The sequence below is a fragment of the Quercus robur genome, chromosome 1, assembly GCF_932294415.1.
Source record: "Quercus robur chromosome 1, dhQueRobu3.1, whole genome shotgun sequence".
NCBI lineage: Eukaryota > Viridiplantae > Streptophyta > Magnoliopsida > Fagales > Fagaceae > Quercus > Quercus robur.
The window spans coordinates 6,007,102-6,022,989 of NC_065534.1; the positions used below are offsets into that span (position 1 = coordinate 6,007,102).

General features: G+C 34.3%; 2 protein-coding genes and 1 long non-coding RNA gene across 4 annotated transcripts; 1 reads left to right on the top strand and 2 right to left on the bottom strand.

Moving 5' to 3' along the window:
- Positions 1–4,756: 4,756 nt before the first annotated feature.
- Positions 4,757–7,988, top strand: LOC126717847 (zinc finger A20 and AN1 domain-containing stress-associated protein 8). Of its 2 annotated transcripts, none has more exons than XM_050419786.1 (3): positions 4,757–4,938; positions 5,041–5,114; positions 7,004–7,988. In XM_050419786.1, the coding sequence occupies exon 3, from the start codon at positions 7,039–7,041 to the stop codon at positions 7,555–7,557; it is 519 nt and encodes a 172-aa protein (XP_050275743.1). In that variant the 5' UTR covers positions 4,757–4,938; positions 5,041–5,114; positions 7,004–7,038; the 3' UTR covers positions 7,558–7,988. The 2 variants fall into 2 exon arrangements, with proteins under 2 accessions (XP_050275743.1, XP_050275734.1); XM_050419777.1 differs by having other exon boundaries at positions 4,758–4,938; positions 7,028–7,988.
- A 2,259-nt stretch (positions 7,989–10,247) lies between these two features.
- LOC126717839 (uncharacterized) lies at positions 10,248–12,584 on the bottom strand. The gene is made up of 2 exons (XM_050419767.1): positions 12,417–12,584; positions 10,248–11,064 (listed from the first exon to the last, which is right to left on the bottom strand). Exon 2 carries the CDS (start codon positions 11,037–11,039, stop codon positions 10,476–10,478), a length of 564 nt encoding a protein of 187 aa, XP_050275724.1. The 5' UTR covers positions 11,040–11,064; positions 12,417–12,584; the 3' UTR covers positions 10,248–10,475.
- A 1,660-nt stretch (positions 12,585–14,244) lies between these two features.
- On the bottom strand, positions 14,245–15,169 carry LOC126713588 (uncharacterized). Its single transcript, XR_007651382.1, has 2 exons — positions 15,080–15,169; positions 14,245–14,578 (listed from the first exon to the last, which is right to left on the bottom strand). It is a non-coding gene; the product is annotated as an uncharacterized LOC126713588 (long non-coding RNA).
- Positions 15,170–15,888: the final 719 nt, after the last annotated feature.

Consider the following 15,888-nt stretch of genomic DNA (forward strand, 5'->3'; position numbering starts at 1 on the left):
TATTGATGTATTTGGGATATCATTACTTTAGTGTGGTTGGTATGTCACTGTCTCTCGGTCTAAAAAATCTCATCCATTTTTTTACTTTTCAACAGTTAGAGATGTGCTTGGAACATAGAGAATTTGATGGGAATTGGCCAAAGCCTAGGTACTTGTGGGCTATCTAGAACTGTTGCATTAATCATGGCTTGTAATTTGCGCAACCATTGATGGCCAGTAGCTAGACTTCTCAGGTTCACACGAAAAACCCACCAAGAGGTCTTTAAGAAGAATACCAAACGAATGGGCTGTCAGATCAAGCAGAGGAAATCCTATAGGTTGCGTTTGGGAACTTGGATTGGGATTTGGATTTGGATTTGAAATTAATAGAGTGATTTCAAATTCATTGATTTTAAGAGTTATTTCAAATGCAAGTATTTTAAAGATTTAAAATCTTAGGTAGATTTATCAAATCCAAATCTTTGACATTTTTTAAACTTTTCAAATAAGTTATTTGGATTTTAATAACTTAAATCCAAATCCAAATCCAAATGTCTAAATCATATCATCCAAACACACTAGAGCAAAATATAAATTTATATTTCCAATATGAAGGATTTGAAATATAAATTATTCTCAGTGCCATTGCTTATTATATGAAACAAAATATAAATAAATCCCAAGGTTATAGAAAGCACCAGAGCATTTTATATATATATATATTGAGGGGGGTGGGAGACATTAGTATGTTTTTCCCTTTACTCCAAAGAATTGTCAGTGTTGGAAAAAAGTAAAAAGGGTAACTTTGATAACAGCTGTAGTGTTGAGAAAGCACTATGAGAAGTTCACTTACACCACTTGCAAGTTCACACGCACACAAAGCATCAAAAAGTACTACTATAAAACTATAAAATTACCAGAGCCTAAACAGAAAGGCATTGATTAGAAATTCCCAATTTTAGCTTATTTTAACTGAAACATACAAAGCACATGCTGTTTCCATCATAAAAGAACAAACTTTCACACAGCTTTAGATAAATTGACAATTTTTCACTTGCTTCTGCCATTTTATAGCATGCTTACAATTTACAACTCGCCAGTTTTCTCTGAGAAGCTTCAAACTATTCTTTGGTAGCATAAATCCCCACCTGCAGCTATGGTCTCATCAAGAATGGCCATGAATTGGTGTGAACCAGATTAATAAATTCTTCACGTCTTCACTTGAAAATCTTCAATGTCATCCTCGGTGACCTGTTACCAAAAAAAAAATTAACTTTGATGCATGGTCTTCATTGTTTCGTTGCTTTGTTCTGAATATCTTGACAAATTACAATTCAGATTGTGTATACCAAGAAACCTGAAAACAAATGCAGAAGTAAGATATATGCTTCATATCTTAGTCAATCCATCAAGCAACAGCAATTTATAGCCAAATATGTGAATGAAGCAGCCTATAAGAACTCACAACATCATCAATCAACAACAAAAGACTGATCATGAATTGTGCTTTCGTTGCTATCACCAATACAGCATTTGAAAGTCAGCTGAAATTTCACTTTTGCTTCTTGCAAGTAGAAAAGTGAAGCACAATATCAATGTATACGCATACATATCATGTTTACATACATGAATATACATGTAACAATCACTGAATCTATAATGTAGACACCAAAATGGTTAGTTAATTATAATTATGGTTCCTCGTAATCACTTATTAGCCCAATTTGACCTATTAAACCTCGGATTTGGAAATCAACGCACATCTACACAACACACTTATCCAATCTACATAATGCGGGGTATCACAAATCACAATAACCAGAACAAGAAATACAGTATATTGGTCCTTTCCCAATTTGCTTGCCAACGGAAACAACCTCCAACTTCCATATTGTAAACAAATATAATAAATGACTAACATATATATCATATTTAAAAATTAATCTTGTCATTACCGTTAGAAATCAAACAATAGTTGTTTTTTCTTTGATCAAAATTTACGAATCAAGTAGGGTCACTGCTTTTGATTTTTGAAAGGACCAAGATTAAAAATTTCTGGGAAATCCAACAAAACCCAGAATGAATAATAAATAATTAAAACCACCAAGGACTTGTAGTAGCCCTTGAATTCAATTTGAAACCTTAAGTATCACATTAAACTTTAAAATTTCACACCAAAAAAGACCTTACCAAGCACAGAAGGAAAATAAATATTGAGAAACATATGTATTCACCTCGTAAAGGTGTTCTGGGAGATTCAGTCATACCCTACTGGTTCTGATGAGCATAAATCATTCTACACTTCTACTGTTCCAATTAGCTAAAAAACTATCTTTTTCACAAGTTAGTTGGATCATAAATTCCCATCCCCTCCATAATGTGTTCAAAGGGTTAGAGTAGGTTCATTTTAGGATACACATTACCAACCCATTTTTCCTCACTCACCAATCACCATAACTCTTCACTGAATCAATCACTTGTTCATTGAAAGACCTCCCTAGTTTATCAATATATATATATATATATATATATTTTTTTTTTTTTCCTTTCCTTTCCTAAGGTACAGAAAACGATGTTGTTTGGCATGTGACATAACACGATATGACTTGCTAGGTAATGTTTTTAATACTAGTAGTATGGTCTCAAAAAAAAAAAAAAAAAAAAAGGTACAGACTGATTTATAGTGGCTGAGGGACCAAAAGTTGTAACCATGAATGCATATTTTGGCTTTTTGCTTTTGCTTTTAAAAAATAACACCACTAGCCACCCCTAACTTCCCCTAAGCTTAGGATAAATTATCAATATATCATAATATATCATAGTAAGAGCTAAATTTATTTAATTTTTTGATAGGAAGTACATTAGTTTTATTCATGAACGGAAATAGAAACAGAAACAGAAACAAAAACTACATCATAAGATAACACGTGTGTTAAGAAACATGGTTCCTCTTCAATCCAAATAATGAAGTTATCTAAATTTTTTTTTTTACTTAATTTAGTCATCCTATAGAGACATCCTTTTAACACACGCGTTAGAGATTTTTAAGAAAAGTTAATAGATACTAGTGTGGGACGGCCATTGGTGCTCCAATGCTTAAGTTAGAGATTTTTAAATTTCTACTAAAGACAAGGAAATTGTATTCTCTTGCACCACTTGTGCATGCCTAAATCTTTGAGTGCCCTCACTTTTGGAAGGTTGCTTTCAAGGGTTTGATGGAGAGAATAATTTCCTATCTTTGATAATTGGCTTACAACGACTTGTAACTGTACATTATATATGTTCATGCTGTTATTGGCTTCTTTACTGTAGATGGTACCTTCAAGATTGGTTTCAGACAAGATATTTGGTGGATCGAATAACTGCATCGAGAAGATGTGTTGATTTGGCTCGATTTATATTATGTTGAGCTGAATATATGGGGATAGCCAAGTTGGGTAAGTGATTAATGTTTTGGTCTAAGCTTATATGTGTCCTTATTTATCACATAAATCTCTCTCATAAATTCATAATCATAAATACCATTATGTGACATAAATAGTTCAATCTTTTTATCTTATCTTAGTTGTATAAGAGTTGTACATTGGTTACATTGATAAGAGCTACGTTCATAGCATTTTGACAACAAATCTTAAATGACAGGTTGTTACAAGTTTTTAATCTGAATCCATCATTAAAATTACTTTTTTTTATTTCACTTGTAGCAACAAATAAAAATCTACTATCGAGAATTTGTTCTAAAAATGTTGTGGACAATGTATATAGCATTTCTCTTGTTACATTAGAAAGACTTTCTCAATTTATAAGTAAAAATTTAATTGAATGAATGTAGAAATTTCAAAGAGCTCAAAACTTCGAGTTCAAATTTACATCTGAGTTTGGTTGAGTTATGCTGGTGCCACATAAAGTGGCACAATTTATGCCACAACTCGCCACATGGGTGAGTTGTGAGTGGTAAAGGGGTGTGGACTCACCATCACCCCTCTATCACTCACAACTAGCCACGTGAGCGAGTTATGACACAAATTGTGCCACTTTATGTGACATCAGCATAACTCAATTTGACTTCATAAATCTTTTAATCATTTACTGTCATACACTCATACTATCATTTAAAAAATAAAAAAGAACTTTTTATAGTCAGCCTTAATTACACCCACAAAGTCTTAAACTTAAAACTCTTATACTTGCAAAAGAAGTTAACTTTTTCTTTGGACTTTAGATAAAATTCAACAAGTGCATAGCCAATAATAATCTTTGACCAAATATGGTGAAAATTCAGAAAACACTAAACTCTTATATCCTAAGTAATCTACCTGATTTGATCAAATAATTTACTCATAGTTTTTTGAAAACCAAACTGAACCAACCTTTATATCTGTCTGATTACAAAGAAAAAATTAGTTGAATTTTGAATTAATTAAGATAATTCAATCATTTTCATTTGTTTGGTGAAAAACTTAACATAGAAGACTACAAATTACAGGAAACAAAATGAGCATATTAACACAGTGATTAACCGACAACCACGCCAAACCTAATCCTCTAATGACGTAATCATTTAACTCAAATTCCATTGGCCTGTCACCCCCAAAAAATCCTCACTCAAGGTAACCTTAACATTCCCCAAAGTGGCCCAAAAAAAAACCTGGCAAAACCGTTATTAACACTTCCAAAAGAGGGACAAACTGGGAATGTCAGAGTGGGCAACACGCTCAGCCAATAGGAACTTGCCACGTCATCCCCTAATCAGTAAAAAGGGCGTTCGTTGGCAGAGAAAAGAAAAGAAAAGAAAAGAAAGGAAGAAAGAAAGTCTCTTTCTTTTCCTTTTGCATTTGGTTTTAAATACAAAACAAAAATCAAAAATTAAAAACAAAAACAGAGAGAGAGAGCAAAAGAAAAGAGAGGAAATCGCATTTCTCTCCCTTCTTCGGCGATCCCAAATTGGCAAATTCTAGGGTTAGGGTTTTCTTTTTTTGGTTTTTGAATCTCTTTCGATTCGATTGGATCTGTTGTTTTGGGTATTGATTGAATCGTTGATTTGTGGTTTTTTTGTTTTAGGGATTTGAATTCGATGCGAAAGTGAGCTTGGAGATCGGTTTTTCAAGGTTTAATTTCTGAGAGGATTCGAACAGGTTAGGGTTTTTATTTACTTTAAAAAAAATTGTATGTATGTGATTATGTGTGGTTGATTGAATATTGAGGTTAGGGGTTTGGTTAATTTTGGTGATTAATTAGAAGGGGTTAGTGGAAAATAGGGAAAGTTAGGACCTTTGATGGAAATGAATGTGAATGGTTGAAATTTGAATTTTTTTGTCGTATTTGAATGGGAAATCTAGGTCCTGTTTGGAGAGAGAATTTGAGGGTCTTTGTGTTATTGTTTGCGTACAGAAGAGAAGGGTCAAGAAACAATTCAAATCTATGGCTTTTGGAACATTTCTTACAATTTTTATTTTTATTTATTAAATTTAGTGATATTATGAAATGGTTCTTAATTGGCTCATAAATGTTTATCCAGATAAAGTGAGTCAGTTCGGTTCCGAAAGCTCTTGGGTTCTGGTTTTGTATTGTTCATATAGTTTATATGTGGTAATATTGCCTATTTGAGTATTGTTGGTGGAAGTTTCAATGTTGTGTTTCTGGTAAACATTTAAATACGTGTGTGCGCATGTGTATATGGCTTATTGAGTATATGGTGGTATTGCTTGTTTGAGTATTGTGGGTAAAAGTTTCCATGTTTCATTTCTAGTCAACATTTAAATGTGTGTATTTATATAGCTAATTGAGTATATGGTATTGCTTGTTTGAGTGTTGTGGGTAAAAGTTTCTGTGTTGCATTTCTGGTCAGCATTTAAATATGTTTTGGGTTATGCTGGGTCTTGTTTACATTTCAATCATTGTATTACTATTAGATAACCTGCCATTCTTTTGTTGGCATATTGGCAAATTAATGTACAATGCTATTTTTATTATAACAGATAAATATGTTATCACTTTTCTTTTACCCCAGGGGATAGCACAATTGGTTGGGGACCATGCCTCATGGGGAAGGATCACTTGTTCATATCTTCCTTCCTGCTCCCCCTGGCGATAAAACTTATTAAAATAAATGTGATTCTATTTTGACCCTTGTTAGATCCATCATAGATCAGTGTCTTAAGTGGTTTTTTTTAAAGAGTATATGGTGCCAGTGGGCTCTAACTCAATTGATACTTCCTCCCCTTGCAAGTGCTAGGTGGAGGGTAGAGGTCGTTGGTTATAGAGTCAAGACCTATTGGGTGGGCATGTAACTTATGTGAGAGAGGGACAGAAAGAGATGGTCTAGAATTACCAAATTATGGTCTTTACGAAAAATAGTTCTTCAATGAGTTCAATCATCATCTTCAAGGCACACAAGTTAGCCCATTTCATAGTCTTGAATTCTTTTTAGTCTTTCTTGGTTATGCAGTCTTTATTTCTGGTTTTGTACTTGGAAGAAAAGTCTGACTGATCTCATAACCAGATGGTTAATTCTCTTGACTGACTGCTTACATGACTATTTATGGCAATTTCAAAGACTGAGCAGCCCATTTGGTACTCTTAACTCAACATTTAATGATCTTAAACCCCCATAAATTAGGTTTGTATTAGGCTGGTGACACCCTCTTATGCTCACTTTTGTGATGTGTCTGTGACGAATATGAATCCTTTTCTCACTGCACCCTGACTCTTTGTATGCTTTCCTCTCTGTGTCCACCATTTTGACCCCTTCACTATCTCTAATGACCTATAGGAATATCTGAATTGTCTCAATAGTTCCTTTAAATTAGATAAAATCTATCTCTATCTGCGACCAACTTGATATCTGTGGTAATTTTGATAACGCTTCTTTATTTGTCAATTTTTTATTATTATTATTGTTGTGTTATCCTGGGATGGAATTAGATCTTAAATGCTTTCCTTTTGTGCTCATTTTGGATGTTTGTGCATATTTAGGATGCATTCAAATTATGTCTTTCCCTTGTTAATCTATTGTCGTTGTTAGATTCTTGAGTGTCTTTTGTTGCAGGAGTTGAAAAGATGGACCACGATGAGACAGGATGCCAGGCACCACCTGAAGGTCCTATTTTGTGCATTAACAACTGTGGCTTCTTTGGAAGTGCTGCCACTATGAACATGTGTTCCAAGTGCCACAAGGATATGGTGTTAAAGGAGGAGCAGGCTAAGCTTGCTGCATCATCCATTGGGAGTATTGTGAATGGATCGTCAAGCAGCAATGCAAATGAATCTGTTGCTGCCACTGTGAACGTGCAAGTCAACACAGTGGAGCCTAAGACTATCTCTGTGCCGCCGCTATCCTTTGGTTCAAGCTTGGGGGAGAATGGTGAGGTAAAGCCAAAGGAGGGTCCAAAACGTTGCAACAGCTGCAACAAGCGGGTTGGTTTAACGGGGTTCAATTGTCGCTGCGGTAACCTTTTCTGTGCAGTACATCGCTACTCGGACAAACATGAATGCCCCTTTGATTATCGCACTGCTGCACGTGATGCTATAGCTAAGGCCAACCCTGTTGTCAAGGCAGAGAAACTTGATAAAATCTAAATTTGGAACGGGTGGAGTTCCATGTGCTGAAATTGATTCTGATTTTCAATCCATGCAATGATTCCAGGTTTGCTGCATATCTTATCGGTGTCCTTTTATATTGTTATATGTGCTGGGAGGCATGGCATTAGGACATCTCTGCTCTTTGAAGAACTCTATTTCTAGTGATTGGCGAGAATTTATATGTTGGTCCAGTGTCTAAAGTCTTAATCTATGCTGGTTTGGTGGACATTGTCGTGGTTAGCTTTGTAATTTGCCTCTTTTGTTTCTTATGGCATCTCTGTAGTAGTACATGTCAGAATGGTTTGTGCAATCTCAGATGATTTGGACGACATCCCTAAACATCCCTAAGGCATCGTTGTAAATTATCGTTATGGTTTTCATGTCATTATCCTAGTAAGAAATTTCACTGGGCGCCCTTTAAGTGTGTATTATAATTGCATCAGTTGTGTGATTAATTTCTAGAGACCTTCCCCTAAAGTTATTTAAACCCATTTAGCTGTCAAAAATATAATGTTCATATATGGCCTCAAGATTGGCACTTTCTAACTCATTTTCGTAATTTACTAGTTTATAGTGGTATATAAAACAGCCCCTATAAAGCAAGGTTTCAAGTTTTGTCATGCCTCCGTAGCCTAGGACCATTATTATCTGTAGCACTTAGCAAACCATATTCCTTGCAAAGCTTATAATAAAGTGCGAAAAGGAGAGGAAAAAAGGATTAGGATCCTCTCCATTCATTAAGGAATTGGATGGTCCTTATTGTGGTCACGTCGATTTCTTAGACAAATGGAGAGAATCTCTTTCTAAAAAAGCAAAAAAGAGAAAAATATAAATTCGACATGGAGATATTTTGGATGAAATAGATGGCACCTATATGGCTATATATAAACAAGATACTTCTAAATTATTACAATAGTTTATACAAATAAACTAAACCAACATAATGTCAACAATCTTGTGCTTAATTGGCACCTCTTAAATCCTTCCACCCCTAACTATCTTTTTTTTTTTTTAATAAAAAATAATAATATAATGACCTGGATCATCACCTGTTGCCAATAGAAATTATTTCATGGCATGATTTAAAGAAATAAATAAATAAAATCTTGTTGGCCAACTCTACACGTGTCTATGCTTAATCTCCTATACTTTGTACACAACTAATCTTAAACTTGGAAAAAGATGCAAGGTTACTATAGGTTGGTCACCATCATAAAATTCATTATGAATGACCTTTTTACGGGTTAACATAGGTTGGTCCCATCATAAAATTTAGTAACTTCATTATGAAGGACCTTTTTGCTAAAAAATCTTGGCAGAAAATTCATACTTGAATGTATATATGTTTTACATTTTCCCAGGCCCCCTGCCTCCCTCAACAAACCCGGGGGGAGGAGGAGGTGGGGGGTGGGGGTGTTAATACCATGATAGCAGTACTTCTACAGACACGGTACAGCACAACGAAGACATTGCTGATACAAGAACTACATTATTACTCGTTTCTGTCAATACTAACAGCTATCACCCCCCTTGTTAAGCAGGAACAAAAATATCAGATTTGCTGATACAAGAACTCCATTATTACTCATTTCTGTCAATGCTAGTAATAGCTATCACCCCCCTTGTTAAGCAGGAACAAAAATATCAGATGAATAAAGTGGCTTTCCCTGCAGGGCACACTATGGGGTAACTTGATGCTTGGGTCCGAAGCATAGTGCATTGATTAATTCTCAAAGTAACACACTTGAAAAGTTTATGATCTGCAGTCAAATCATGAGGAAGAACTTGCGACCAATCACTTGAAATGCTGAGAGCTAAATGGTTATAAGAACATCACAACAGCGGGCAACCTGATGGGCAGCAGTGCCCTAATCTAAGTAAATCCAAAAGAGATTAAGGAATTGGAATAATTGTTTCCCTGAAGATTTCTATAGCTGGTTGCATCTTAATTCACCTAGCACTACAGCAGACAACCGTCCCATAGTTATAATGTATCACACATACAGCAGAAATTCATAGTCTTGCTTAGCCAAGCTTTTAACAATTGAATGCTACAACCTCCAGATATCTACCATTCATCCTTCCCCTAAAATTTTGCATTCAAATCTTTAGTATAATATTTTAAGTCAAGCTGCAACACCCAATCATTGTCTCTATTTAAGTAAAAATGTGAATTAGCACCCAATTATGATGAAAATTCAAATGCAAATGCAAAATTCTTGTTGAGTTTTAATAATACCATAAGTTACAAAATACTTAGGTAATAAGAAGAAATAACTCACAAGATAGTAGGGCTGTCCAGGGCCCTAAAGGCAAAAACAAATCTCTCTATCTCCATTAAAGGGGGAAAGCCCCTTTGAGTGTTAATCCAAGCTATCTCTACTGCTCTTAGAAAATTTAAATAAAAAAGGTTATTTCATTGGAAATTTAAGTCTTTTGCAATGCTTCCATGCTTCTAGCTAAAAAAGAAAAATCCCAAAACCCTTTTTTGCAATTGATTTTTGACCCTTATCTTTCCAATCCAAAACAGATATTTATGGCTTATGAGAAGACACCAACTAGGCATACTAAGTACTAACAATAGCTGAATTGTAGTGCCCTGGTACAACAAACTGCTATACAGCAACATAGCTATCCATGAAGGTGCTTCTGCCTCAGTAGAACAGTTAACTTTGTATTAGTTGAAATAAAAATAAAGGTGACGGCATTGTCAAAATGAAATTAGTTAAGCAATCAAGTACAGAAGCTTGCCAGGATTGAACTAGCTAAAAGATTATGGAGATTTGAGTCAACATAAATCCTGAAATTATTCAGCTTTGAAGGTCTTAACTTTACATAAAATCCCTATGCACTTCTTAACAAGGATTTTGCTCTGAAACAAGGAAAGACAGGTTTTCAGCTTCAGCATGTGCAAGCTAGGATTGGAAAGCAATTCCTCTAGATTCAGCTTCAAGATACTTACAGATCCTCTCCATAACATCTCTACCTGTAGCACCGTACTTCAATACCTTCTCAGCATATCTTTCCTCCACCTTTTCTGCCATTGATGCCAGTACTGATAATGGCTTTATGTTAATACTGGTCTCCTGCCGGCAAAGTGTCCACTCATTTGGATTATCAGGGTGGGGTTCATATCGGATCTTCTCCTCCACTTCTACGAACTTCTGATGACTGAAATTTCGAGAAGTGAGCTGCATTGACCGTGACTGTGCATCAACGATTGTTGATTCAATACAGTGGCAGATGTCCTGACCAACAATTTTGCGTATGAACCATGGTCCAGGAAAATGGGTAGTGACTGCACGAGTGATAAAAAGCCTCTGAGATAGCGGGTCAAGCTTGCAGCTCAGTGTGTCAACTTCAAGGATATGGTTTAAGAGATGCCTGTTCTCATTGTCAGTAAACTTGCGCCAAGATGCAGAAGTTACCCGCTCCCATGGGTGCTTGTAAATGTACTCATGCGTGTATGATTTAACCATTTCGTATTTTTATTTTGCCCTCAGCCTGATAAAGAATCAATAATTTAGATTAGAAATGATTAAGTAAGACCATATGTTAAGGTCTAGCCTGATTTCTTACTTAATAAAAATAAAATGCTAGTAAGTTTTTGCAATAGAAAGGGAGCACTGAACCAAGAAATTTATACCTTTCACTTTCAATTGGTACTCAAAAGAACATATGTTTGAGAAGACATAACTTCTTAAAGAAGATGCACAACTATGTAATTAACCATTATTAAGTACAATTACAGAGATTTGTTTAAATTAGAGCTTGCGAATAAAGTGTTACACGAAAACTGAAACTGGAGCATCAAAATTGTACACACTACACATGAAGATGAAGTGAACTTCCAACACTTGTCTTCCACACACAAACTTCAATAAAATGTATATTCTGCTTCTAAGCCAAAAGGGACTGCCAAAATATTCAAAATTGTTCAAGAGTTCCTTTTACCACATAATTACTGAAAATTATACTTGATCCCATTGTACTAAATAGCCTACAAGAAAGATACATATCTGCTAATCTGCTAGTCTACTAAAAAGACCACACATATCCCCTATCCTGGTTTGTTTTGTTCAATTGTTGCAGAGCCATGATGAGACAAAGAAATTGATATTAGAAACTTTCTCCTGTACCTCCAACAAACAGTAAAATAGCCAAAGTTGATAACACAAGATGGGTCTTAAATGAAACTCAAAAGACATCCTTTTACCTTTAGTTTCCAATAATAACAATAATAATAAAACAACAGTACAAAGCAATCAAAATCTGATATGAGCCTTTACACAAACCCAAAATCCCACAAATGCACCAGATAAAGAGAAGCTCACTAAACCAAGAATTAGTCCTGCAGGAAGCTGAAATAGTGAAATAACATGATTAACATTTTATTCTTTATAATGGGCTTTTGCTTCAAAAAGAATTCCCACCCATTGTTGCTCTTACAAATTACTATCAACAAATCAATAAATAAATAAATAAATAACCTTTGAAAACTCAAATGGGCTCAAAAAATTAACAAACACCCATCATTTTGTTACACGTTCTTGCTAATGAAAAAAGAAGATGAAGTATAGACTATGATCAAATTCATCACAGATTGTTGCTGCAACAATATTAAAGTTTGACACCTTGACTTATATGTACAATGATTTCCACACTTATTAATGTAAATATCAAACACAAAAGACCAACAGTCCTTGTTTACGCAAATTCAGCGACAAACACAAAGACAGCACTTTTGTTTGATCTTCTGAAGCATTCTAGGCACAGACAATACAGTTGGAGAAACCCAGAAAATATAGAAACTACATAGAGTAAAATAAGGAAGTGCATTAGAAAACAAATCATACCTGACAATAGTAATAAGGGTCTCGAAGCTGCAAAGATTGAAGAGAAATCATTGAGATCTCAGAGAGAGACAGAGAAGAACTAAATAGTGAGATGGAATGTTAAGAATATGCTGAGCATGTCTTCCTCACCGAAAAAAGGCAAAAATAAAAAGTCAACAAGTCAACAAAAAAAAAATTTTTGAAAGGCCAACAGGGCTACGTTAACGGTTAATAAACATAGAGTGCGTTTGGGAAGCGCGTTTTGCGCTTCCCAGACGCACGTTTACGTTTCACAAATTTTTTTTTTTTTTTTTTTTTTGGTCAAGCAGTAGCTTTTTGACTTTTCTGGTGTGAACAGTGCTTTTATGTACTGTTCATAGGTCCCACAAAATACACTTTTTAACAACTTTTTCATTAAAAATGGGTCCCACGATACTATTCACACATTTAAAAATTATTTTGCTACAGTGTTTTTCAGTTTTCAGTTTCAGTTTTCAGTTTTCAGCTGTATCCAAACGGACCCAGGTAGGAAAGTTTTGAATCCTTTTACTGGAATAAAATTAATTGCTTTATTATTTTTTTATAAAATATTTTTAAAAGTAGTTTCTAAATTAATATTCTTAGAGGGTGAATTTCGCCGTGATATTAGATCACGATGTAATATCACGCTATTTTAATATTAGATTAATGTAATTTTAATATAAGGATACAATATTATATTATTTAAGAATGTGATGAGATTAAAATGATATGATATATTTTGTAATTTTAAATTATTTTAATATTAAAAAAATAAAATAAATAAAAAATATTAATACCATATCAATGTATAATATATTAAGAACACATTTTAGCGAATAAATTAAAATATTTCTACTTTCTATGCTTATGCACGTTCCTACAAGTTTTATTGACAAGCTACTGTTCAATCGGACAGGGTTTGTTGTAGTCCAGGTTTTAGATCCGAGACCTATGTAGTGATTTCAGCATGTACTGTATTGGACTATTGGGTATGGAGCCCAATTAAACTTGGACTGGGCTCTATTAGGCTGAAATGCAATATTTCCAAAAAATTGAAGCCAATAGGCATTTACATCCTGTTTCTAAAAAAATCTCATTTTACCATATCAAAAGTTATTTTATTATTTATATTTTATACAATACCATTTTACAACACACCTAATACCAAAATCTCATTTTTTACTATTTCTCTCTCTCTCTCTCTCTTTACCTCTAGGCACCGGCCACAATAGAAAAAAATAAAATAAAATAAATAGAAACCCAAACAACCACGCCACCACACCGGCCACAAACCAAAAGAACCCAGAAAAAACACACACAACAACCACAATAGCTCACATCAGCCACCACCATGTAGGACTGATATTGGGTTGGGTCGAGTCGGGTTTATTGTGACCCGAAACCCGACCCGATAGAAATTGGGTCAGGATGCCTTAAACTTGACTCGAACCGAAAAATCAGGTCTGTAATCGGGTCGATTTTCTATGTCTCGAGTTGGACACTTTTTTTTTTTTAATATATATTGCTAGCTGTTCATATCCTCCATATCAAAGTTGTGCCTCGCTAACAAATGGCACCCTGTTACCTTTTAAGTATGAACAAAATCATAAGCATTTAGATGTTTGCTACCAAAACCTTTGATGAACTAAGTAGAACGATCCAACAAGTATTAACATTATTCAATATCAAGCAGGAATTCAATTCATGCATTGCTAGGACTCCAATTCCCCAGTAAGCCTATTATTCATACGCATCAGTGTATGCAATGCATGTCAATGCAATTTACTTGCATCAAATTTCAATCTAATCACCCAGAAAACACAAACTCTAAATAGAACCAACCAAAATAATACCAATCAACAAAACAAATTATAATCCAAATAACAATTCAACCAGCTAAAATTTAGATACTTCAACAAAAAAAAAAAGAGAGCCTTAAACCAAATAACACAAAAAGGGCCAACCCACAAACACAAACAAAGAAGAAATTTTTAGATAACAAAAACGAGGCCAAATGACAAAATGGGAAAGATCAATCCATGGATCAGTCTGAGTTGGTGTAGCTTTGATAGTTTTTAGGTGGTCAGGGTCTCCTTCAAAGAGTTCATACTCAAAAAAGACTGTTGGCTTTGTTATTCCAATCTATTCTGTCATTTCTGTTCCTACAGAAATGAAATGGGTATTAAAGGAGCATGTAACCAATAATATTGGAATCCTTATTAAGTTGTTAGCAATAGAACCTTAACCCCAACATTTGAATCCTAAGGCATTATAAAAACAATAATAAAATAAATCAGAATCAGTAAAGCATAGAGAGGGCAGAATCAATATATGTCACCACAGGGAAATCAAAATTATAATTCACAATATAATCACAGTTACAACCACCATATCCAATGGAAAAATACATACGGTGGAAATTAATAGTGGTCTAGATTTTAATGCCATCATCAACCAAACATTCTTAAGACCAATTCAATTATTGCAGACTTTGAAACCAACTTTCAACAGGCTTCAGTCTTATAATTACAAATTTAATCACCATGAATTTTTTGTTGAACATAGAACATTTGGAGAAAACCCCAGATGAGAGCTAATAGGTACAGAGAGAGGCAGCCTATTGGAACAGCAGCTCAAGTAATAAATGCAGAAGCAAAAGTCACCAATGTATGTAGGCAGATCAGTCAAGATTTGTAACAGTACTTGATGGTAAAGGTGATGCTGTTGAAGGTGAAGCTAACTTTGCTTCCAAAAAAGCTTCAAAACATTTTAGAACAACAATGTATATTAAATTCCATTTAATGCACTAACAAGATATATTAAATACACAAGATATATTAAATTTTAGTTAAAGCACAAGTTAATAAATTTTAAGAACATTACATTTTCCATAATCTTCAAATAGCTCAACATCATCCATGGCTTGTTGAAGCGAAATTTGCACTAAAGATTTAAGCCAATTTTGAAGGGTGACAATTTGAGGAGGTTTTGGCTTTGTCGTTTAGGGACTGGTTTTTGTTGATTGGATCTAGGTTTGCTTTGACACCAAAACTGATACAAGACAATGAACTCAAAAATGAGACTTGTGATTGTAAAAAAATGGATAAAGCCTATGAATCAACACTTACTGTTTGCAAAATTGGAAAAAAAAATAGAATAGAAAAGAAGGAATAAACCTAAGAATTAGCAACTAGGGTTGCTTGGAATTAGTACCAAGTACCAACCATGGGAGAATGACAAAAATCCATTAATTAATATATTGACTTTCTTGGAATCAGTACCAATCACCGGAAGAAAATTCCCAACTCAAATTTCATTAATCCATGATCAACTATCTACAATAGTCAGTCCAAAGGACTTTTAATATGCTCTCCAAATTTCATCCAACATAAAAAGAAAATAAACTCAAAATGAGACAACATAAGATATGGAAATAAAAACTAAATCGAATCCCTCTAATAGCATCAATTAA